Source organism: Amblyomma americanum, chromosome 3 (assembly GCF_052857255.1).
Source record: "Amblyomma americanum isolate KBUSLIRL-KWMA chromosome 3, ASM5285725v1, whole genome shotgun sequence".
Taxonomy (NCBI): Eukaryota; Metazoa; Arthropoda; class Arachnida; order Ixodida; family Ixodidae; genus Amblyomma; species Amblyomma americanum.
In genome coordinates, this window is record NC_135499.1 from 38,167,173 (window position 1) to 38,194,074 (window position 26,902).

At 47.5% G+C, this 26,902-nt stretch overlaps 1 protein-coding gene across 1 annotated transcript in view; it reads right to left on the minus strand.

Moving 5' to 3' along the window:
* LOC144123685 (alcohol dehydrogenase class-3-like) overlaps window positions 1–26,902 on the minus strand; it is a 177,781-nt gene that overhangs the window by 98,410 nt on the left and 52,469 nt on the right. Inside the window, exon 6 of the mRNA XM_077656467.1 lies at window positions 16,714–16,930. Within this exon, the coding sequence (XP_077512593.1) occupies window positions 16,714–16,930 (217 nt within the window). The remainder of the gene's footprint in view (window positions 1–16,713; window positions 16,931–26,902) is intronic.

Here is a 26,902-nt window from a genome sequence, read left to right on the forward strand (position 1 = left end):
GACATTTTTTTTTCTCAAGCCCTCCAGTGCCTCAAGCCTCTCAAATGGGGGTAAAAGTCCCACAATCAGTCCCGTGATTCCCTTTTGATTACAATTTTGAAGTCATGAATGTCACAGCATTCAGAGGACATTTGCTTTTGAGACCCTACTCCTGACACCAGTGTGATGACCCCCATAATGCGCAGGTCCACACGGGACGGAGAGGCAAAGAGACACCGTATGGCTCAGTTTAAACAAACAGGTATATTCAATAATTACACATGATTAAGATTATACATCAGAGGCTGGGGCGTCCGAGCTTACGTGCCGACGACTTCATGGGGGCGATGGAGTGGCTCCGGAGTTGGGCTCGAGCGGTTGCTGGCAGAAGCTGCACGCCGTCGGGCTTCGGCGCTGAAGGCGCTCTTGGCGAACGATGTCGTCCTGAGCGTGCCTTCTTGCGTACTGCTTCTCGATTTTTATATCCTCTTCTCCACACTCCCTAGGGTGAGGACGCCCACGCCGGAGGGGAAGGAGGGGGGGCTAGGGCTTTCACTTGGGCGCACAAACATACCACCGCACTTATCGTCTCGCTCCCCTCACGTGTTGAGTCCGAGGGAAAGAAGGTTGTCTTCGCGGTAGCGCATAGCGTCGGCTGTTGTACGGCGCGCTCTGGCCCGCTGACAGTTCCCGCGGGTCACCGGCCTCCATTCTTCATCCATCAACTGACACTCGCTCCTCAAGGTAAGGCGCGCTCTGGATCGCTGACAGTTCCCTTGTCCTGGAATGTGCTCGGGAAGGCCGCCCCAGGAACTGCCACGCCAATTGGGGAGGATAAAGCCTGTTTCCCCGCGGCGGCGGCGGCGGGTCCGGTTGGGCTTAAACCCCTTCGTTCTGGTTGTCACTCTCAACGAGCATGGCTGGGTAATTGATGATGCCTGTCATCTGGGTCTCCGTCTACGCCGCGCCGTCGAACGTGGAACCTCGTAGCACACACAAGGAATGTACCTCGTAGCACACACAAGGAATGTACCTCGTAGCACACACAAGGAATGTACCTCGTAGCACACAAGGAATGTCACAGCACCTCTTTCACCCATCCAGGAAGAAAAAAGTTTAGTGAGCGTCTCAAAAAGTGTCTCGTGTGGACTCCAGCGCCAGCAAAAGAGAGAGACAGTCTGAGACGAATATCACCCGAGAAACAGTTGTGGGAATTGCCAAAGCGGCCAGCCCCGGAGCCATAAACTCTGCTAGAAATATGGTTGTGTAATCCAAGATTCTGACCGAAAAGCTCCACGAGAGAGACTGAGCAAAATACCAACCCCTGCCTTCCTGTAGACCCCAGACGCATCTGTTGCAATTACAGTATGTTGCGGGTACTGGGCAAGGTGATCCAAGAGGATTCCAGATAATATTCTTGAAGGCAGATGCTTCGAATTAGGTGGGAAAATGATATCAAAAGCAATATCCACAGGGGACGGTGCGAAACCAACTCTATATACAAACTTGAGATCCACACCAATATTGGATAACAGGTTCTGAGTAAATACAACCTGAGGTAGGCGGAACCTTGGGCAATGAGGAGTGAGAAAAAGGACAGGGTGGGAGACGAAAATAGGAGTAGCCACACAAGGAGCCGACTCAAATGCTCGCAAAAAAGTCCTGACAGTTAACAGGTGAAACCGGGAGGTAAGGTCGAGAATACGAGCCTCCAAGTACAGCACTGCGGTGGAAACTGATTGAGCGAGACCTAGGCAGAGACGCAGTGCCCGCTTTTCTAACAGTAGTAACGGATGAAGCTTATATTTAGGGCATCCAGAAAAAAGTATGCAGCCAAATTCCAAAATGGGTCTGACATAGGCTTTGTAGAGAAGTAGAAGCGTATCCCGGCGCATACCTAATTTCCTATTAGTCATCCGTAGTAGCCTACCTAGTGCACGCTCTCCTCTCTCCTCATTATTTTTGATAGGGGGCCGCCAATCCAAAGTGGCATCATAAATGACGCCTAGATACCTCAACGATTCTACCCGAGGTATGATGTCCGAGCGATAGCGCAGTGATATATACAGAGGTATGTTGGTTTTAAAAAGAAGTACGCTGCTTTTGTGCACATTTAATACCAAATGTAATGTATCCAGCCAAACATCGAGCGCATTGAGGTAATTCTGGAGAGAGCGATATAGGTCATGAATGTCTGCTGCAGAAGCAAAGAAGGCTTTGTCGTCTCCATAAACATATACTGTAATTTCAGGGTGAACTGGAATGTCGCATATCAACAGATTGAATAGAAGTGGCGAAAGTACAGCACCTCCAGGCACGACTCTGGTTTGGGCATAGGTGTCTGAAGTGAAGGAACCGTCAGAGCAAAAGAACTGCCGTCCTGTTAAAAATTCGCAGATCTATGCATAAATGTAGTACGGCGTGCGTAATAATGCCAACTTAGACAGAAGGATCGAATATTCAACACTGTCCTATGGCTTAGCAATGTCAAGCATCACTAATGCTGACACTTCCTTCTTGTACATAGCAAGGCGGATTCTGCTCTCCAAATCGACATGGGCAGACCAAATGGAGCCTCCCAGGCGAAAGCCAATCTGGGCAGAGCTCACTGCATTCATTACTGAGATATGCGCGGATAGATGGCTGTGCACAATTCTTTCTATGAGCTTTATCAAATTGGATGTTAGAGCTATCGGCCGAATGTTATCAATATGGAAGCCTTTCTTTGAATCTTTTAAGAGCAATATTATTTTCGCCACCTTCCAGGAGTGCGGCAGCCATGTAGTTTCTAATGATGTATTAATCAGGTCGAGGAGGTCCTGAGTGAAGTCTTGCGCAGTATTTTCACCATACCGACTGTAACACCATCCCAACCCGAAGCTGAGGATTACAATAAAGAAACTGCAGTTGTTAACTCTGATTTGTCAACGAAAACATAGTCTGAGCAGTGGTAGGGGGCGAACAGAGGAACTCTACGCTGCTCCTGAAAACGTGAAGCAAGCCCTTGGGCAATTCGTTCTAACTCAACTTTCGCTTCATGTGGAGAGAGCACCACCAAGCTGGTTAACTGCATGACTGAAGTGTTCACATTGCGTTCCATAAAACGATACAAGGCCTTCTTATGTTTTGGGTTTGACAAATATGTGTTTAAATTTTGATTATAGTCATCCTTTCCTTTGCTATGGTTCCTTTAAATGATGCCGAGAAAAACCTGCAGTTCGTCCAATTTTCCGGGCTCTGATTATGCGATAGAGACCTCCACGCTGCTTTCCTACTACGGAAAGCTGTCTCACACTCATCATTGCACCATGGGTATGGTGATTTATTGCAAACAGCAGAACGCACAGTGAACTGGGAGCTCTCTGTAGCCTTCAAAACTGAAGAAAACACACGCTGAGCCCTGGTGGTCCTACATGAACAAGGATAAGATGTGAAGGAGGCGCGCAAAGAAGATGTGTAGGCTGCAAGATTAACTAATTTTCGGACAGAACCATGCTCTCGGAAGAGGCTCACCAATATGGGGAAAGTATCTGGCAGGTGGTCACTAGATGTGCCAGTCAATCGTGGACCATGCCCCTATACCTACTCCTCTTGTTGCCAAGGGCAAATCGAGAACTGAGCGCGAGTGTCTGCGGATGAACGTTATGGCCCGAGAGGTGCAACACCGCACATCATTTGCAGACATCCATGCCTATAACGTATGGCCACGTGAATCAGTATACGAACCCCAGACTACGAGGTGGGAGTTAAAGTCCCCAGCAATGATTACCCTGCTCGAGTTTGCAAGTAAGCTGTCTAGGTGGTCTGTTCTACATACTCCATTTGGAAAATAGACGTTTGCAACTGTGACTGCAGAGCAGTGCGGCAAAGTGATATCTATAGCTAGAAGCTCGCAATCGGAATCCATTACTCTTTTAGTTATTGATGCCCGATGGCACAATTTTGACGAAATCAGGGTCACCAACCCGCCGCCCCTACCATTTATGCGGTCCGCACGGAGAACACGAAACCTGTTTAAAGAAAATGACTTAATACGGGATAAAGTTTCTTGCAAGAGCACGATATCTGGGTTATGAGAAGATAGAAGAATTTTTAAATCAGGAAGAGAAAATGCAATAAAAGGGCAATTCCATTGAAGAACCTTTATACCCGCCATAATGCCTATTCGAGAATGGAGGCTGAAACAGCCTCTTAAATAATATCTGACTTGGAAGATACACTAGGAGAGCCTTATTTGGTCTTGATCTGGGGAACGGAGGACTTAGAAGGAGAACAAGCCATTTATAAGTCATTAGTGCAAACAGTGTTGCGAGAAAGACTTGGAGGGACACTGCCGAGAGGCAGCACATGAGACGGCACTTGGGGTGATGACGTGGCAACGAAATTTTGAGCGCAGGCTTGCTGTGATGTTGGAGCTGGTGGAACTACAAGCTGAGGTTGAGAAATAGCCTGATTTGTAACAATATCAGACAAAACCTGCGTGAAGCTGTTGAGCATGCGCCCGGCCACCACTGAGAGCGCTTTTTCGACGGTTGCCACCATTGAGGCAGACAATGTGGCCTCGAGGTCAGGAGTAGAGGAACGCACTATGCTGGTATATGAATGTTTTCTGCGGTTAAGGAGCGCATGAGCGCCTGCCCGTGAGCAGCGATTCTGCTCAATTAATTCCAATAAACTTTGCTCTTTTGACCGACTTTCACAAGTGGCATCACCGGCGCTGTGACTGTTATTGCATAGACAACAGCTTGGCTGTTCAGCGGTGCAGCTGTCGGAAGAGTGACTTTCACCACACAACCGGCATCTGGTCGCCGACTTACAGGCTCTACCACTATGTCCAAATCTCCAACAGTTGGTACATTGTAGGGGTCGAGGATGCAGCGGATCCACGCGGTAGACAATTGGCCAAACCTTCAACTCCGAGGGGCATGTGCGACCAGCAAAAGTTATGACTGCCTCTGTAGCTGCACGTACTCCAGCCATCTCGCGAGAGCAGCGGTATACAGCAATAATTCCCGCCCCGGCTTCTTGGAACTCCTCCGAAATTTCTTGAATTGAAGATGACGGGTCCACTCCTCGGACAATGCCCATAGTGCACGCAAGCTGCTCAGGAATGAAGGCTTTAGCCGGCATAAAAGCGAATGTTTTACATTGGAGCAGATCCGACACGCACTCAAAGTTTGCCGACTTACAAACAATGCCACGCCTGCCAAAAGGTCGCACTTCCGAGATGTCGAGATATTGAGCGGTTAGATTTTTCAGTTGTTCCTGGATTGATTTTGGATTCTTCATTTTGAGAATTCCATCTCCAATCTGTACAAGCGCCACAGGGATTGTATCAATCCCATTTTTTAGAAAATAATTTAAAGGCAAGCTTTCGGCCGGCAGGCTGGCGAACCAGGCTGCCGAGCCTCCCCCCGGGGAGGTGAGAGACATGCCTACACACAGCGCGCCGGCAACCTTACATCACCCAAGACAACAAAGCTACCCTGAACCCTGGCAAAAAACCCACGAACGTGAAGCGGCCTCACCAAAGGACACGCCCGGCACAACATGGAAATGAAGCAGACAGGCGGTTATGAAGCAGCAGCAGCCACGAACGGACGCCACGAACCACGCCAGGACCGCTACCCCGTTCAAGTGCCTGTCCTTTCTCGAGACTGCAATTACAGCGATCTTCGTCCTCTTTTTAACGAGTTGGCATTGGCACACATGTACGACACATGGACAAAACAACAAGCAAACGGATGCTGGAAAGAAAACGGGCACAAAGGAAAGAACACTAGAAAAGAGAGAGAGAGAGAAAGAGAAAAAAGTAAAAATAAAAACGAAAAACGCGTTGTCCCCCACCACCCACCCCGCCGCCACGGGGAGCCGGCCCGGGAAAAGAAAAAAAGAAAGAGAAACGAGGAGTGGGAGGGGATAACAGCCACCCCTCAAGGCAACAGAGCAGCGGCGAGTAAGGCGCACAGAAACAGACGGTGGTGGAATCGTCCAACAAATAAATATTAGAGATGCGTGCACTCGCGTGCCCCGGCGATAAAGAGTAAACAAAAGAATAAAATGCAGACAGGCCAGGAGACTTCCATCGTCTGGAACCTCACCGGCAGCCAGAATAAAGGCCGAATCAGCGGCGCGGTGAGCTTAACTAGACACACGTGCATTGTGCATGAAAACACCCAGACACACAAAAAAAAGAAAAATGTGGCAAAACATCCGAGGTCGAGCAAGTGTCGTGTGGGGGGTAAATGATAATGGCGGGATCACTTAAGCGGGTAATGTGTACGGAAACAGACGGCGGCGGAATCGTCCAGCAGATAAAAATTAGAGATTCGTGCACTCGCGTGCCCCGGCCATAAAGAGTAAACAAATAAACTGAAGAAAATGCAGACATGGCAGGAGACCCGTCATCTGGAACCTCTTAAAAGGCCGAATCAGCGGCGCCGTGAGCTTAACTAGACACACGTGCACTGTGCATGAAAACACCCAGACACACACAAAAGAAAAATAGGTGGCAAAACATCTGAGTTCGGGAAGTGTTGTGTGGGGGTAAATGTGAATGGCGGGAGTATTTAAGCCAGGGCTCATCAATTGCACCCCGCTCGGCAAGTTGAACTGGGAAGATAGAGGTGGGATGGGGTGGGGGATGAAGAAATTTGTGTGAGCTTGAAAAAGATGCCGCTGGCAAGAAACGACCGAGGTATGTCAAGCTGGCACTCGTAAGGTCAGCACCGGCCCTGCTAGGGGCGGATGGAGGACAATACACCCGGACCTTCATTAATACCGTGAGGAATTGTTCCAAATTTGTAAATAAAGTACGACTCGCGTTGCTCTCTTTTCCGGGTGTTGTGGAACCCATCCTGTAGGACTGTTAACTTAATTGCATCAAATGGGTGGTTTTTCTCATTTATGTGTTTTGACAAGGGGAGGTTGGGTAGGGATAAGATGTGCGCGCGGTGGTTATTAAAGCGAATTCGTAGACGGTTGACGGTCTGATTAATGTACTGCAAACTACACACACTGCATTCTAGGAGGTATATTACGTTGCAGGAATCACAATGTAAAAAATAAATACCCAAGAAAAGCAGATGATTGGACAGCCGTCGCCGTAGCTCAGTTGGTAGAGCACCGGACGCGATATTCGGAGGTCTGATCCCACCGGCGGCATGGTTGTTTTTCTGCTGCTTTATAAGTAATTCCCTTTAAACCAATTGATTGGTACTACAAATTAAAAAAGGAAGCAATCTCCTATGCCCCTTGGTTTCAGGGACTGTGGGCTTCCTTTATACATTTGTCAAGCGAACCCCTCATTTCATTTTCCTTGTCTGCTATATATATATATATATATATATATATATATATATATATATATATATATATATATATATATATATATATATATATATATATATATATATATATTCGCTACATTACTCATAAACCTAACTGGTTAGTGCTTGAGTAGAACCGCATTAAATGCTAAGCATGGAGAGCGAGCTTAGATTTGACCGGGCTGCCCCTCGTTTGCTTACTTTAATTCCTAAGCAAAGAAATAGGGGCGATCATTTTCAGTGGCCCGCAACTACCATCAATTCTCCAATAAGAAATGTCATGCGAGGTGGGAACTTCCCTGTGGGTTAGGCTCAGCCTCGAACCTAGGGTTCTGTTAACTCAAGCTAAATCACAAAGACGACATCGCTATCTCTGCGGTAAGTGTATGTGCACCCTCTTCCATCGGGGGCTTTCTTCCCACTTCCCTCCTGCACACGGCTGCGCCTCCCTTCACGCTTGTGTTGCTAGTAGAATTCTTGACACTCTCACCCGTCGTCGTCAGTAAAAAAAAGGGAGGGGAAATGAGCTTTTACCGGCGCTCGTTACCATCATTGAAAGTCTTTATTAGACAGTTTTAGCTGTGCGTACGCATCTCTTCGTTGCGTATGCTGTGAATAATGTAACCACGACACTTTTAGTGGGCCGTGCCGTAGCGTCCCTCACGTGCACGCGTAAACAGTAGCGCCATCTAGTGACAAGACGTCAAAGCACATCAATGCTCGATTGAAGAAAATTTCATCCGTGATTACTGATAACTAGGGTGAGTGCAGTGTGAGCTTTTTTTTCCAAGAAGAAAAACTGTGCAAACTGAAGAAAATGTAAGAACTGGCTAAAAGCTAGAAAACTACTTCGCCAGATGTCGTTGCTCCGTTACTACGGAGAAATTGCCAAGGACGTTGTGGCGGTTAATCCAGAGATAAGGAAGTTAAGCTAGGAGAAAGGCTTTGAAGTGGCAGTCATAAACAGGGAAATGCATAAAGCAGGCTTTGGCGGAGACTTTACACGAGATGGCATCCACTTTAATGGAAGGCTATGAGCCGAGATTGGCCAGCACCTGGCAGGCCAGGCAGTAGCTTTTTTAATAGGTAGAAGCAAAGTAGAAGGTGTAACAATGGAGGCTGACGCCAATAAAATGGCCACTAGGAGGTGCAGGAAAAAGCCACAAAAAAGAAATTTAACCCCACGGTCAGGTACATAAACATGCAAGGCGTTAGAAGGAGACCGAAGTGGTTAGAAATAGAACAGCAGCTAAATGACGAAGAAGTATGTGTATACGCGCTATGCGAAACACATGTCAGGGATCTAGAAGACCCACCGTTTATTGATGGCTACGTCAGGGAAGGAAGCAACAGAACAACAACGCAAAGGGAGGAGGAGTAGGTATGCTGATACGTCAAAGAATAAATTCGCAGAGAATAAAGTCAACTCGCAAGGAACATGCCTGAGCATTAGGTACAATTGCCGGTAAAAGAAATTGTCTAGGAGTAGTTTACTTAGGAACAGGGGACAAATGCAGGCAAGAGAACAAGGATCTAGTTAAGTGTCTCAATGACGATACAAAGCAGTTTTAAGGCGAAAGCATTACTACCCACGAACTTGGGATTTCGCCGTGGCGGTGCTCCGAGGAGGCACATGACATCACAACGCGCGCCTCGAAACGGATATTTCTCTCTCTCTCTCTCGCTCCCTAGTCACTACTGCGCATGCACCACTAGTAGCACCGAGCCACATGTGTTCCGCCGCAGCGCAGCGCCGTGCCTTTCCTCAAAATCCAACTTTCAATTTTCAGTTTTCTCTTTCTTCTTTCAACCCGCCGCGGTGGCTCAGTGGTTAGGGCGCTCGACTACTGATCCGGAGTTCCCGGGTTCAAACCCGACCACGGCGGCTGCGTTTTTATGGAGGAAAAACGCTTAGGCGCCCGTGTGCTGTGCGATGTCAGTGCATGTTAAAGATCCCCAGGTGGTCGACATTATTCCGGAGCCCTCCACTACGGCACCTCTTCTTCCTTTCATCTTTCACTCCCTCCTTTATCCCTTCCCTTACGGCGCGGTTCAGGTGTCCAACGATATATGAGACAGATACTGCGCCATTTCCTTTCCCCCAAAACCAATTATTATTATTATTATTATTTATTCTTTCCCTCCCTCCTTTATCCCTTCCTTTACGGCGCGGTTCAGGCGTCCACCGAGATATGTGAGACGGTTACTGTGCCATTTACTTTCCTCAAAAACCAAACAAAAAAGTTAGCCGACGGCGTTTATAGAGTTCATTGGCGTTGACAACTTTGCAAAGGCTGTTCATTTTCACGAAAGAAAAGGCGTACAACCGGGTCCGTGGGTCAGTGGAGACACCAATCTCGCCTTCATGTACGTGGCGTTGGTGTCCAACTGCGGAGGCCTGCTTTGATTGCGTTCCGCACACTGGATAGGCAGCGCGCCCTCCCTGCCACCCTGGGAGGTGGCATGCAGTTAATGGTTGATCGCGAGAGATTGATCACCAAATGAACGCTGCTGCCTAGCTATTGCTGCAGTGCCGCATGTTAACCACAACGCTCTCAGCGCTAATGCATTAAGGCCACATCTCTCTCTTATCACTGCCACATGTATCAAAGCACGAATGAGGTGTCCGCATATCCAGGGAGCCAGTTATGCGCACTTCCTTTGCTCAAAGCCATCGCCGTCTAGAACATTGTCAACGTCAACGCCAATGAGCACTGTGAACGCTGAAATGCTTCGCTTTTTATATCCTGGATTAGCTGAGCTAATCCACATTAATTTTTTGACGGTGCCGATATTATTCTGCTGGGGGACATTTTTATTTATTTATTTTTTATTGTACCCTTAAAGGCCCTTTTCGGGCATTACATAAGGGGGGGGGGGACAGTTGAAATACAAAGTAAAGAGAATAACAATGTTAATACAGTAAAATACAACACAATGCAAAAAGGATCTGGAATACACTGTGAAATGTTAAAATGCAGTTCTAAACAATACATGGTGGCGGATAGGCTAAATAGGGAATAACAAGAAAAAATAAATGGTAAAAATCAAAGCATGAGGTAGTTTATTTTCATTTGATGTAATGTTCGATTAGTGCGTCTCTAAATTTACTAGCGTCACGCTTGTTTACGATGTGATCTGGTAACTGGTTCCAATTTTCTATTGCTGTAGGTAGAAATGATTTATTGAAGGCTATTGTAGAACCATGTAAACGCTGAACACTCAGGGAATTGAAGAGGCGACGCGATGTTCGGATGGGAGGTAGGAGTAATGAGTCACGGAGGTAAGGAAAGTTGTAATACAATTTATGAAAAAGGCAAAGTTGTGAGATTTTTCGACGGTTCTCAAGTGGTAGCAGATTGAGTGTTGATTTAATCCTGGTGATGCTGTAGTATCTGTCATAATTTGAGGTTATGTAACGTGCTGCGCGGTTCTGAATAGCTTCTAGGGTGTTAATTAAGTACGCCTGATGAGGGTTCCATATAGAAGATGCATATTCAAGTTTACTACGGATGAAGGTTTCATATGCCAATTTACGGACAGAAGGAGGAGCCAAGTATAACGATCGTCTGATGAAGCCGAGTGATTTGGATGAATTGGCCGCTAATTTCAAGATGTGTTCGGACCAGGTTAAATTGCTGGAAATGATGACTCCGAGGTATCGGTAGGATTGCACGTTTGTTAATGTGTTTGAAAGCAATGAATAAGCGTAAGTGAGGCTGGAATGTTTGCGAGATACTTGCATGTATTGGCATTTTGAAATGTTTAGCGACATAAGCCACTCAGAGCACCATCGTTCAATTACGTTCAGTAATAATTGGTCCCTGTTAGTAGCAATGCGGCGATAAAGAATGCAATCATCTGCAAAGAGGCGAATTGTGGAAGAAATACCAGAGGGAAGATCATTAATGAAGGTGAGGAAAAGAAGAGGGCCAAGGACCGAACCTTGTGGTACACCAGACAGCACTTTAGAAGGACCTGAACAATGGTTGTCTATTACCGTGTACTGAGAACGATCTATTAGAAAACAGTGTATCCATGCTACAATTAGAGGGTCAATGGACAGACCGGAAAGTTTAGACATGAGACGATGGTGGGGTACACGATCGAAAGCCTTAGAAAAGTCTAAAAAAATGATGTCAGTTTGGAATGAAGAGTCCAGATTTAAGTGAAGATCAGTAGTCAATTCAAAAAGCTGAGTTTCGCAGGAGAGACCGGAGCGGAAACCATGCTGTTTAGTGAAAAAGAAAAGAGTTATGATCGAGATGCGATGCGACTTGTGAGTATATTATGTGTTCGAGAAGTTTACAGGCAATGCATGCCAAGGAAATGGGGCGATAATTGGATGGGTCTGATCGGTTACCAGCCTTAAACACCGGCACAACTTTACTTATTTTCCAATCTTTAGGTAGTTCACCCGTTGATATAGACTGTTCAAAGATTACTTTCAGGAATTGACTGGAAATGTCCTTGGTACTTTTAAGTAATTTCGCGGGTATTCCATCAGGCCCAGGTGCGCTCGATGTTTTAAGATTGTCAATTAATTTTGTAATACCATCTGTTGTAATGCAAACTGGGGGCATCTGAGAAAAATTTGAGTCTGGAAATGTTGGTATGTTCAAGGGAGGTTCGTGGGTGAAAACTGACGAAAAATATGAATTCATGACGTCTGGCCACATCGAGGATCTGGATGGGTACACGGATTGTAACGGGAAGTTGATGCTAGACACCTGTTAGCGACACAACCCAGTTATTGTAAATAGAGAAACTAAATGTGAGGGACAAATTACGTGGGAATCCCGTAACAGGCAAACGACCATTGTCTACTGCCTAATATCACAGGGGATGTATAGCAAGCTCGTAATAATGAAAATAGACGAAGAGGGGAAGTATAGCCTCGGAAGGGATCATAAGCGTATTAGTGTAGAGTTGCGAGCCCTGCTCAAAATAGAAATGCAGAGAAGCCAAAAAGAGTACGCAAAATAAATGACGAACAAATAGCGATAATAGCTGCCTGCATAGAGTTAGCCATAGAAAAACATCCCATGGAAAAGTGGGATTATAATCAGCTAGAACTCCTAATTAGTACAAAAGTAAGATAAGTAAAAGTAGTAAACCGCTGGAGAGGAAAGATGAAGCCAAGAAGATGGTGGAATAAAGAACTTGGGGAGGCCATCGAACAAGCACGGTTGGCATCACAGGAACGCAGAGAAGCAAAGAGGGCGCAGTTATCTGAAGAGGAAATAGGCCAAAAATGGGAATCTTATAGACAAAAGAAACAACAAGTGCAGGTCTTCGTCCAGGCTAAAATGAAGCAGTCCTCTGATCACTGGCTGGTTGAAGTTCGCGATGCAATTAAAGGGGGTCAAGAAAACTCTGGAACCATATAAGCTGGCTGGGTAAACGTTTTAATCACAGAAAGCAGGAACAAACTGACGATGCCGAGGGAAAATGTTGAGAGGAAAATGACGCTGTGAACTACATTTTGTCCCTTAAAGCTGAGGCATTTAGGAAAGAAGATAGGGTAACCGCCCCAAATGAGGGAGAAAAACAGGATAGTACAATAGAAAACAGCTCAGAACTGACCAATATTAACTCGAAAAAGGCGGAAGCAAATATTCCAAAATGCACGTCCGCAGAGATAGACGACATTCGAATCATGTTAATTAATGAACTTGGCCCAAGAGGCAAGGAAACACTCATAAAAGCATTGGAGGCAGTCCTAACAAATAAACAAATCCACACAGCTGGAAACAATGTAAATTGAATTTGATTCATAAAGGAAAAGGCGATAATACGAACATAAAATCCTTCCGACCGATTACGATAACATCAGTTACATACAGGCTGGCGATGCAGGCGGTGGAAATAAAATGCAGTCATGGGTGGAAAGTAATAGAATGCTCGGAGAACTTCACAACGGGTTCAGGAGTGGTAGACGCTTAGATGATATCTGTTCGGGCTTACCCAATGCATAGAGAAAGAAGGAAAAGAGACCTCTGCATTTAGCCTTACAGGACATAAGCGGTGCGTGCATACGACAACGTGTACAGGGAACTGCTGTGGAACATATTAAAAGATGAAGGTGTCGGTCATGAGGCAATTTATTTCTGTAGGAAATATATCGAGAAAATAAAGTTGAAATAACATGGGAAGGAATTAGGAGTACGACAACTGTCGAGAAACACAAAGGATTAAGGCAATGTTATCCTCTATCACCGCTGCTGTTCATGCTTTATATGATAAGCAAGGAATGAAGGCTACAAGAAAGCAGTCTAGGTTATAATCTGTCGTATAGATTAGGCGAAAAGGTTGTCGAGCAACGACTAGCAGGCTTAATGTATGCGGACGATATTGTACTGTTAGCAGATAGCCAGAAAGATTTGCAAACTCTGGTTAGTTGCTGTGGAGATGAAGGAGACAGTATAAATTTCAGTTTTAGCAGAGCTAAGTCCAGTGTGATGATTTTCAACGATACAACTGATAAGGAGCTTATAATACAATTCCATGAAATACTCTGAGTGGCCGAATACAAATATCTTGGGGTATTGGTAAACGAAGGGCAGATGTACACGGAAAAGCACGAACAGTCTCTCATTGCAAAAGGGCGAAGAGATGCCGGGATAATAAAACATAGGGCATTATGGGGGTACAACAAATATGAAGTAGTGAGAGGTATTTGGAAAGGAATAATGGTGCCCGGTCTTATTTTCATAAATCAGTTCTGTGCTTAAGGGCAGAAGTTCAGTCGAGATTAGAAGTAAATCAGAGAGCTGTTGGAAGATAAGCACTATAGCTGCCCACGGGGAAACCACAAACGAGACAGTATCGGTGTTCACAGTTCGAAGCACGGGATAGCTCCGTGTAAAATACTATACGAGGAACGCCTCAGGAAATTGGACGATAACAGGCGGGCAGCTAAGGTATATAAACACCGATAAAGAAAGAGCTTTGTCTGACAATGACGGAAAAGAATTAGGAAGCTTACCAGTAAGTATGCTGGACACACACACACAAACACCATTAAACGACAGGTTAAAAACGCGGAAGGTAAAAACTGGATAAATTTAATGGAAAAGAAGCATAGTTTAGAACTATATCAATACTGGAAACAGCAGATCAGGAAGGAAGCGTTTTATGATAACTCAAAAGGCAGTGCCCTACTCTATGAAGCTAGGTCAGGATTTTTTAGAACGCGCAGCTATAAAAAGACCCGGGTTCGAACCCGACCGCGGCGGCTGCGTTTTTATGGAGGAAAAACGCTAAGGCGCCCGTGTGCTGTGCGATGTCAGTGCACGTTAAAGATCCCCAGGTGGTCGAAATTATTCCGGAGCCCTCCACTACGGTACCTATTCTTCCTTTCTTCTTTCACTCCCTCCTTTATCCCTTCCCTTACGGCGCGGTTCAGGTGTCCAACGATATATGAGACAGATACTGCGCCATTTCCTTTCCCCAAAAACCAATTATTATTATTATTAGCTATAAAAAGAAGTTTAACGAGGAAGATGACACATGTTCTGTATGCGGTGAATCTGTAGAAACAATAGAACACCTCATACTAAAATGTGATGGTATCTATCCCGGTGTCGATGCAGGCATTCACTATTCCTGACGACCCAGGGTTTAGAGATATCAATAGTCATGTAAATAAATCTGCGGTGGTAATTAGCAAAAAACGATTGGAAGATTGGTGGCTCAAAAGCAGAGAAATGACATAAGGTTGAAAGTGTAGGGAAATGTACTTAAAGAAAACGGCTAATTTTAATAACTTACAACACAGCTAAACAAAAAAAAAGAAAAAAAGCTGAGTATGGTGGCAACCGCAACCACTGAATTTCAAAGGGGGCGACCCATCCATCCATCCATCCATCCATCCATCCATCCATCCATCCATCCATCCATCCATCTCCTACATCGGAGACGTCACCCTAGCTTACGGCAACAGTTGTCGCCGCTGTCCTCCTCACACTCCTTCTGTAACCGTTTCGCACAACGCCTCTATTGACACGCATCAAAGGGATAAACGTTGTCTTGGCCCAGCCACCGCTGCGTATATTGCGGATTCTTCAGCATCCATCCATCCATCCATCCATCCATCCATCCATCCATCCATCCATCCATCCATCCATCCATCCATCCATCCATCCATCCATCCATCCATCCGTCCGTCCGTCCGTCCGTCCGTCCGTCCGTCCATCCGTCCGTCCGTCCATCCATCCATCCATCCATCCATCCATCCATCCATCCATCCATCCATCCATCCATCCATCCATCCATCCATCCATCCATCCATCCATCCATCCATCCATCCATCCATCCATCCATCCATCCATCCATCCATCCATCCATCCATCTCCTACATCGGAGACGTCACCCTAGCTTACGGCAACAGTTGTCGCCGCTGTCCTCCTCACACTCCTTCTGTAACCGTTTCGCACAACGCCTCTATTGACACGCATCAAAGGGATAAACGTTGTCTTGGCCCAGCCACCGCTGTGTATATTGCGGATTCTTCAGCATCCATCCATCCATCCATCCATCCATCCATCCATCCATCCATCCATCCATCCATCCATCCATCCATCCATCCATCCATCCATCCATCCATCCATCCATCCATCCATCCATCCATCCATCCATCCATTCGTCCGTCCGTCCGTCCATCCATCCATCCATCCATCCATCCATCCATCCATCCATCCATCCATCCATCCATCCATCCATCCATCCATCCATCCATCCATCCATCCATCCATCCATCCATCCATCCATTTAGTTACGCCCAGGAGGTTGAAAATTGCCGAATTATGTAAGAAACAGTCTCTAGTTATCGCTTATACCGCTACGTGTGGGCAAGAGTAGGCAAAATAAAAACGAACCGCTACCATTTGAGCCAGCTATTGCGTCGGAGAATCCAGCATCGACATGTATTTATTCGGAAGCCGGTGAGCATTGCGCCGCCATCTTGCCAACGTTAACCACGCAAGCCTCCCAAGCGCCGTAACGCAAAGTCCGCTGGCCAGCGTACGTACTCAAGACGCAAGGCTTGCGTTTGTGTTCTGCGCATGCGCACTGCCGTCCCCGTAAACTCCTTGTTTACGCTAAGCCGCTGCGTACGCACAGCTAAAACGCTCTATTGTTAGGCCATGCAGCAGTGCGCCCAGGTCATAAAACGGCGGTGGAGCGTCAGTGACCCTCTCCATTTCCCCTCTGCACGGTGTGTGCGGTGGCTCTGTGAGCAAAGAAAGCAGCTTCGGCGGGTGCAAGCGTCACGCAGAGGAGCGCAGCTGGACACGAGCGGCGCCTTACAACTCTCTCCGATGGTATTCACCTCACTCCTACGTTTCTCTGAACGTTGAGTTGTAGGCATTAGTTTACCGGTCGGCGTTCACCGTTTGCGACGTGCCTTTGAGGAAGCGCGACTCGTTGACGTCAATGCCAATGATCGTCTTGGCGCCGCGTTCCTTGGCGCCCGTGACGACGCCCAGGCCGACGGCGCCCAGTCCCCATACGGCCACCGTGCTGTCCTTGGCGACGCGGGCCACGTTCAGGGCTGCCCCGTAGCCCGACGAGAATCCACAGCCCAGCAGGCACACGCGGTCCAAGGGGGCGGCAGGGTTTATCTGTGGTTTGGTCATCATCTCAGCTTTGCGCAAAAAACTCAGCCCTAATAAATCTCAGTCATGGAAGTCGGAAGGTGTACCAGTGTGCACCGAACGCCAATTGCCCAAGCCGACAACATGACATACTATCCCTCGTGGCAATCATGGGAAGTCTAAGTGATTTTTATCATCTGCGAACTTGCGTGTGCCGCAGGACAAAGCTTTATCTTCGCGATTAACTTCGTCCATTATTGCCTTTACTTCTGTTTCGTGATAGGAATAGGAATTCACAGAGCAAAACTACCTTCTATAAAGAAAAAGCGTGCTTTCACTCATACTTTGCGAGTAATAGTTCGCAAAATAGGTTCAATATATTTTTGCAGTTTACACACTAGGACGTTCTCTGGGGCTAGAAAGGTGCGACCGGGGCGTTGACTTGGTCGCGGAGACGTTTTACAGAGCAGAAAGAGCCACTATGTATACATACATTCAAAATAAACTAAATGGAAGATTGTATAAAGTATGTACAGGATATATGGATAAATACAAACTAGGTGCGACCGGGGCGTTGACTTGGTCGCGGAGACGTTTTACAGAGCAGAAAGAGCCACTATGTATACATACATTCAAAATAAACTAAATGGAAGATTGTATAAAGTATGTACAGGATACATGAATAAATACAAACTATATAAACGGGCACACTTATAGATTGTCAGGCATATATCCGAGTAAAAAAGTAAAGATGAAAGATGAAACAATTCTTGACTTCTTTGATCAAAACGTTACTCATATTTTTGTATTTATGTAGTGAGACAAAAATTATTGTGGGACTACAAAAAAGAAAGAAAGAAAAGTGTCCCTGCCCGTGCTGTGTAGTGTGACAGGAACGCTACTTCAAAGACTGCAACTTCCAATTAGTGTGAAAACGAGGAATTACGCAAGGGTCAGGTGCAACAGTATATTCGTGAGCCGAAAGTAAAAATACAATACATTGACAAAAATGTTTAACTCTTGCAGAAAACAGAAATCACTGTAAAATGCACACTCGCAGAACTACTGAATTCGTATAGTGTGGTGGTAAGGGACACTAACGGCGTTCGTCATGACGAGATTGATGTTTGCAGTATGGAGCATAACTGCCTTTTGAAGGACAATGATCTTCGTTTATTCTTTGGGGTGGCCCAGAAAAGCCTGCAGTAGTTTGCTATTGAAAATAAAATATCGTATGTTTGCAGCTTAGGTTTTACAGGCACTAGTGTTCGACAGCAAGATGCCGCACCAGCGAAGACAAAGCTTTTTGCAAATTTCAACTGACATCAGCGTTCCCGTTCAAATCAAATGCAAAACCTTACGCCTTGAATTTGGTCTCCCTATATGAGGTGAGTTGCGTGCCCGAATAACGCATAGCATGGATTACTTTATATACTGCATTTCTGGCTTCAAATAAAGTTGGTTTAGTGTTGCTTTTATTGATTTTCATCAGATTAGACTGCGATCACGGAGGCAGTTTAACAAACATTTCGTCACATATTAAAAATTAGTTTTTGCGTCATGGCCGATAATGAGCAAGCTGCTGTCGTCAGCTTAAATGGAAAGTTAACTAAGCTTGGCCTCTCTGTTATGCTAAAAAGGGAGAGGCTAATATACTAGCCTGGTGTTATATTGTTGCTGGTGTAGCGCCCCTCGTGCTGCGCTGTGGTCTCAGGCCACAATACTGCACCTGGAAGGAAGTAGTTGCCGCTAGGCCGCCGCAGCACGAGCAGTGCGCTAAAAATATATGAGAACCTCAACAATATCTGAGCTGGTCTTTCCTCGCTTTAGCTCCGACAGATTTGGTGACCCGGAATCGAACACGCAACCCTACCTTCCTATATGAATTCCGCTGGCTCTTCCACCCTTCCTACAGGCGGCGACATGCCCTAGGACGCTTCGCCTCGCGGTGCTTCGCTGGGCGCGTTCCATCCAGTCAACCTGCCGCCATTTTGGACCAACAGCGCCCGCGCCTGGCTCCTGCAGATTGAGACGCATTTACAGCTGCGGCGTATCACCAGCCAGGAGAGCAAGTTCCGCCACTTCGTGTCCTCCATTGCGTACTGATGTCGCCGAGGAATATTAGCGGAAGTCATCCCCTCGCCGGACACGCCCCGACCCTTCGACACGTTGAAGGCGGCTATCGTCGACCGCAAGCTCGCGTCGGAGCGCAGCAGACTCTAGCAGGGCCTTAGCGTCACAGAGCTCAGTGAAAGCCGTCCTTCGCAGCTGCTCCGTCGCATGCGCCAGATTGGAGGCCCCACCGCCTAGTAGGAGACTCTTCTGCATGCGTTGTTTCTCCAGCGTCTTCCCCAAAACGTGGTACTCCGGCGGCGGGTGATGTCTCATTGGACAATCTCGCCGAACTCGCTGGCCGTGAAGCGGGCTACTCACGGCAGCCTAACCTCAGACCACTCTGCTTCCAGTTACTACCACAGCATCCCAGACTGCCAGCATTCAAGGTCAATTTGGTGCTCTTGCCGGGCGGCTCTCGCGCCCCTGCCACGCCATTCTCCACCGAGGTCATGCCCCCGTTCACTGGCACGTTCATGCTCCATGGAGCCCCAACCATCCGACTCGCGGTCGGAGACCTCTTCCTCGGCTGTCTGCTGGCACCGTACCTTCGGCAGCTCTGCCCGCAAGTGCACACACCCGTGCTCCTGGTCGGGAAACGCTGCGACCGCCCAATGACGGCGCCAGGTGGTGCTGGTGGACGGACATGCCGCCTCTTTTACGTCTCGGACAAGGTCACTGGGGCTCGTCTCCTGGTCGACACGGGAGCACAAGTCAGCGTAATAGCGACCTCTTGGGCAGATCGGCCTGCCAACGAACAGACCTCCCCGCTCCAAGCGACAAACAACTCCCGCATTCCCACGTGCGGCCAACGGCCCCTTACGCTTAACCTTGGATTGCGCCGCACGTTTCGTTGAACTTTCATTGTCGCTCAAAGCGGCCCTTACCACGATACAACCAAGGAAATGCTGGGCCGAGCACCTTCCCCCCTAGTCCTTTTGGGCATTCGCCCAGCACTGAAGGTTGACCTAGGCTGCTCTTCTGCTGAGCTAGTCTTCGGTGTTCCCTGCGCCTCCCTGGGGAAGTATTCTCTCCTGTGTCTCCTCCGCTCATCCATGATGCTTCCCTCTACCCCCGAGGCCTGCGCAACACATTTCGCCACATTACTCCTGTCATCTCTGCTGCCCGTCACACTCAGTCCCTGTTTGTCGGCCAGCACCTGGGCTTCTGCCTCCATGTCTTCGTACGGCATTACGACACCCGCCCACCCCTTATGCTGGCCTATGATGGACCATTCCTCGTGCTCCATTATGCGAAGACCTTCACGCTCGACATCAAAGACCGTGAAGACGTCGTGTCTGCTAAGAGGCTTAAATCTGCCTACATTGCCGCTCTTCCGCCCGTGGTTCCTCCAGTCAATCTCGCGCCGACTGTGCCACCATTCTGTGCGACCTCCTCCAAACATGTCCGCTGGGCACATCCTGTGCCGTCCGCTCTACGGGGGAGGAGCCTTGTAGAGCCCCTCGCGCTGCGCCCTGATCGCAGGCCGCGGCGAAGGGAAAGAAGAGGTTGGCGCCAGGCCGCCGCCGCCCGAGCATCGCAATAAAAAAAAAATCAGCTCGAACTTCAACGCTGTCGGAGCTGGTTTTTCGTCGCCTTAGCTCCGACAAGTACGTTGTACTTCACATTACTTGTGCCTGCAACGTTTCGTACACGTCAGAGCAGTATTTTCATTTTTGTTCTTTTTATGCAGCTGGTGCGTAACATTGCACCATTCCTACCATATAGAGTGGCCTACACGTCTATCAGAGGGCAAAAGCTTAAATTTGTGTAGTTTCGGCGACCTTTTAGAGCAGCGTAACGCTCCTTGCAGTGGGAATGTCCCAGCAACCGTTAGCAGCCCTCACGCACTAGGCATATGACGAGAGCACTGCGTGCTGTACTATAAGTGCCCTTTGGCTGGGGCCTAAGCATATACATTTCACTTGTTGATTACTTCGTTTTTTCTTCCGACACTGATCAAAGTCTTACCATGTTGAAGGGTTAGCTACGAGACAGAAAGAGGCTGCGGAGTTTCTCTGTCTTCAACTCATGCAGGCGGCATTTGTTCAGATTATGCGCACCACTCCTGTGATCTTGAGCGCCCCTCCCCTACGTGGCGTGCAGCTCGTCTGTAGTCCTAATATATCACTGGTTCAACTAGCGGTGGCAGCCTGCTGCTTATCCGTGCTTTCTGCTGCATCCAGTTCCATGGGTGCAAGTATGTGTCTTCAGCAGGCGAGTTTTCTTAAAGTGGTAACAAAACTTAGCCTACCGTTCATGAATCCTTAACGAATTTCCTTTGCCGATCCCTATGCATGTCCCATCCCTGGTAGTTGCTGCGCGATGACAGCGGAATATGGCGAAGTTTCAAAACTGACTTGAACTGCTTGCATATATATATATATATATATATATATATATATATATATATATCATCGCGCAGCAACTACCAGTGATGGCACATGCATAGGGATCGGCAAAGGAAATTCGTTAAGGATAATTCATGAACGGTAGGCTAAGTTTTGTTACCACCGTAAGAAAACTGGCCTGCTGAAGACACATACTTGCACCCATGGAACTGGATGCAGCAGAAAGCACGGATAAGCAGCAGGCACATCTGCCACCGCTAGTTGAACCAGTGATAGGACTACAGGCGAGCTGCACGCCACGTAAGGGAGGGGGGCTCAAGATCACAGGAGTGGTGCGCATATATATATATATATATATATATATATATATATATATATATATATATATATATATATATATATATATATATATATATGCTAACGTTGACGCTTACCTTAATATGTTTTGAAAGGGAAAATGGTTAGGGCAGTTCAGGAATTGTTACTAGAACTTGCTTTCAGCTTCCACTCTTCATCACCTGTGCTCTTATTGTGACGCAGCATCTTTGAATTCGACTTTGGCAGCGGGTGCGTCGCCATATTTGTCACATGAAAATGATATGCTAGTCTGCCCCCCCCCCCCCCTACTTTTAATGCTCATGCGTTAATATGCGCATGTGCGAGTTCACGTCCGAAAAACAAGAGGCGTTGCCACAGCAAGGCTGGAGCATAGAGTTTCTCAATATTACTTAGAGGGAAACCAGACGGCGCTACACTTCATCCACTATGAAAAGGCGCATCTGTCTCACATTCTTTATCGAGCAACAGAATACTTTTAAATCCAGCTCAATTTTCTTTAGGAATAACATCTCAACTGAGCTTGTCCAGCTCACTACAAAAGAGTTTGGTTTATGGGGGTTTAACGTCCCAAAGCGACTCAGGCTATGAGAGACGCCATTGTGAAGGGTCCGGAAATTTACCACCTGGGGTTCTTTGACGTGCACTGACATCGCACAGCACACGGGCCTCTAGAATTTCGCCTGCATCGAAATTCGACCGCCGCGGCCGGGATCGAACCCGCGTCTTTCGGGCCAGTAGCCGAGCGCCATAACCAATCAGCCACCGCGGAGGCTTCTACAAAAGAGTGTATTTTAGGCAATTTTGAAGAAAAAAAATTAGTCCTAGGTATATTAGTTGATTTCTTTAAAACTTGCTACAGCATTAATCACACGACGTTACTCAGAAAACTAGACCGCTATAGCATACGTGGTGCAGCCTACTTTTTACTACCTTCTTATATAATAAATAAAACAGTTTGCCTAAATAAATTCTTTCCTCTGCAGTCAAGCCCGTCATCTCTGGAGTTTCACAAGGAACCCTACTAAGCCCCTTCTTTTTATTCTTTACGTTACAATACTGTTAGCACACATCCGTCTACAAAATAGAATATCTATGCCGATGTTAGCAGTTTGTTTTTCTCCGGTCATTCAGGCATTGAACTACACAACCGTGCTAACCCAACCTTGGCCTGAATTAAACACTGGGAGTGTGAAAAAAGCTTAAAACGATATAAACAAAACAAAGAATGTACTCTTCTACCACAGAAATAAAGTATTCAAGTTGCCCCCTCTGGTACTCAGCGACACAGAGATAGGAGATAGAAGTTGTTAAATCTGTGAAATGTTAGGCGTATATTTTTCTCAGGATATGCCATGGGATGCTCACTGAGAGCGTTTAATCATCAATATCGGTTTCATACGTCGACATTGCTCAATATTTCCGATTTCAATGAATATTCAGTTTAACAATTCACTTTTCCTCTATTTTAAATTATTGCTGTGTAGTGTGGGCAACTAGAACAGGAGAAAATATTACGAAGTTTTTGCTGGTTAAAAAGAGAGTCATCAGACGAATTTCTAAAGCGCCTTACCTCGAGCAGAGAACACAATTATTTAGGCAGCTGAAAATCGTTAACTTGACAACTTTGTATAAGTATAGACTTTCCCTACTATATAAGCAAGATACAACCAAAACGGCCAATGAACTATCGCTATTAGCGGCGCTTCAAAAAACGTAAGTACTTAGAGCATCCGTAATCCTGAACGTTAGCACGTCACTGGCTGCCATACGAACTACGGCAGTCCGATGCTTCGCTGCAGGCTTGCTAGCTTACTGAACCAACACTCATCCAATATTGGCAAAGGTCTCACATTTCTTTCCTTTAAATAAATACATGAAATGCTTCTATGGAAGTTTGTGCATGTTTCCGCAACAGCTTTTGCACCGCCTTTGTGCTCTTCGACTACTGCATGCATAGACTACTAAGTGCGCAATTCCACAAGGAAAATACGACGTTGTTGCACCTATTGAAGATTTGTTTCTATAGCTACAGCTCTCTTATAAAAGGTTATTTCTCCCAGTAGTACAAGCGCCTTTAAGCGAACATTGTTTTACTCCGCATGTTTCTTTGTCTCAATGTCAAATATTTTGCCTGATGTACTTCGTGCATGTAATGCAAGATAACCAATGGTCCCTAAGGGTAACGGAGTGGATTCCAAGGGAAGGGTTAGACTCAGATTCCATTGCTTCAGTCTCACTAACGGATGAAGCCGTCGTCGAAGACACAGCAGCGGCAGCCGTCGCTGCTAAACGTTTTCCTTTCTCTCCTGGTCATGCTTCCATTGCTTCGCAAGTCTAGCTTCTCTTTTTCCCCCAGTTTCAGCGGCTGGTGCAGCTCGCGCCCTCTGCGGTACACTTTCTCGGCGAGCTCTATCGACTGGATGATCGGACTGCGGCGCCGAAGTGTTGACACCGTGGAGGAAGAATTTATAGTAGCGGGCGGCAGAAGTTAGTTGGCAGGATAAGAACTCTGTGAGTGGCCTCAGCTGGCACATGACAGGGTTAATTGAAGAGTTAGGGGAGAGGCCTTTTTCCTGCAGTGGGCGCTGTCAGGCTGGTGGTTATGATGACTTTACTGTAATACGGGGGCAGTCGCTTCGTCAAGCTGCTCTTGGAAGCAGCTTCTTTGCGTCTGCTCCATATCTTGTGCCCAAGAGAAAATAAATGAATAAATAATAAAATGACGCAAAAAGATGACGTTTTGTATTTCCCTTGGTTGCTGTTCGGCATGACGTGCGGATACGGCCAAAACAATACGACTCTCCTCTCTGAAAACCTCAACGAAATGCTGTGAAAGTCTCCATACTAGCCTAGCACTTGTGTCAAGCTTATTAAAGAAGTGAAAAACGCTATTTAAATAATTTAATCTGCGCTCAGAGAAGAGCATCGCAGCGCAACTGCGAGCTCTAGCTCTGCGGGCCAACACTAGGCAAGCCAAATAAAAAACCCATCTTTCCGGCATTCCCGCCATGGATAAAGTGCACTTCAAGGCACTCGCACAGACGATGCCGCCAGCTTTCCCTCCAGGTAAAACTCAGTGGGTTGGCGTGAACACGGGGCAGACATTCCACGGGCTGCCATGACTTAGGTCAAGAGGGTTCCTACAAGCTGAGCACTATCGCGACGCGCCTTCAGAGTTGAACCCCATGAGACTACGGCGGCGAACAGCCAAGTGCAGAGGACGCGCTCACCTGGGCGACTGCAATCTCCGGCAGCACGGTGTAGTTGCTAAAGGTGCTTGTGCCCATGAAGTGGTGCAGCTGCTTTCCCTGGCACGTGAACCGCGTCGTGCCATCCGGCATAAAATAAAATATCGTATGTTTGCAGCTTAGGTTTTACAGGCACTAGTGTTCGACAGCAAGATGCCGCACCAGCGAAGACAAAGCTTTTTGCAAATTTCAACTGACATCAGCGTTCCCGTTCAAATCAAATGCAAAACCTTACGCCTTGAATTTGGTCTCCCTATATGAGGTGAGTTGCGTGCCCGAATAACGCATAGCATGGATTACTTTATATACTACATTTCTGGCTTCAAATAAAGTTGGTTTAGTGTTGCTTTTATTGATTTTCATCAGATTAGACTGCGATCACGGAGGCAGTTTAACAAACATTTCGTCACATATTAAAAATTAGTTTTTGCGTCATGGCCGATAATGAGCAAGCTGCTGTCGTCAGCTTAAATGGAAAGTTAACTAAGCTTGGCCTCTCTGTTATGCTAAAAAGGGAGAGGCTAATATACTAGCCTGGTGTTATATTGTTGCTGGTGTAGCGCCCCTCGTGCTGCGCTGTGGTCTCAGGCCACAATACTGCACCTGGAAGGAAGTAGTTGCCGCTAGGCCGCCGCAGCACGAGCAGTGCGCTAAAAATATATGAGAACCTCAACAATATCTGAGCTGGTCTTTCCTCGCTTTAGCTCCGACAGATTTGGTGACCCGGAATCGAACACGCAACCCTACCTTCCTATATGAATTCCGCTGGCTCTTCCACCCTTCCTACAGGCGGCGACATGCCCTAGGACGCTTCGCCTCGCGGTGCTTCGCTGGGCGCGTTCCATCCAGTCAACCTGCCGCCATTTTGGACCAACAGCGCCCGCGCCTGGCTCCTGCAGATTGAGACGCATTTACAGCTGCGGCGTATCACCAGCCAGGAGAGCAAGTTCCGCCACTTCGTGTCCTCCATTGCGTACTGATGTCGCCGAGGAATATTAGCGGAAGTCATCCCCTCGCCGGACACGCCCCGACCCTTCGACACGTTGAAGGCGGCTATCGTCGACCGCAAGCTCGCGTCGGAGCGCAGCAGACTCTAGCAGGGCCTTAGCGTCACAGAGCTCAGTGAAAGCCGTCCTTCGCAGCTGCTCCGTCGCATGCGCCAGATTGGAGGCCCCACCGCCTAGTAGGAGACTCTTCTGCATGCGTTGTTTCTCCAGCGTCTTCCCCAAAACGTGGTACTCCGGCGGCGGGTGATGTCTCATTGGACAATCTCGCCGAACTCGCTGGCCGTGAAGCGGGCTACTCACGGCAGCCTAACCTCAGACCACTCTGCTTCCAGTTACTACCACAGCATCCCAGACTGCCAGCATTCAAGGTCAATTTGGTGCTCTTGCCGGGCGGCTCTCGCGCCCCTGCCACGCCATTCTCCACCGAGGTCATGCCCCCGTTCACTGGCACGTTCATGCTCCATGGAGCCCCAACCATCCGACTCGCGGTCGGAGACCTCTTCCTCGGCTGTCTGCTGGCACCGTACCTTCGGCAGCTCTGCCCGCAAGTGCACACACCCGTGCTCCTGGTCGGGAAACGCTGCGACCGCCCAATGACGGCGCCAGGTGGTGCTGGTGGACGGACATGCCGCCTCTTTTACGTCTCGGACAAGGTCACTGGGGCTCGTCTCCTGGTCGACACGGGAGCACAAGTCAGCGTAATAGCGACCTCTTGGGCAGATCGGCCTGCCAACGAACAGACCTCCCCGCTCCAAGCGACAAACAACTCCCGCATTCCCACGTGCGGCCAACGGCCCCTTACGCTTAACCTTGGATTGCGCCGCACGTTTCGTTGAACTTTCATTGTCGCTCAAAGCGGCCCTTACCACGATACAACCAAGGAAATGCTGGGCCGAGCACCTTCCCCCCTAGTCCTTTTGGGCATTCGCCCAGCACTGAAGG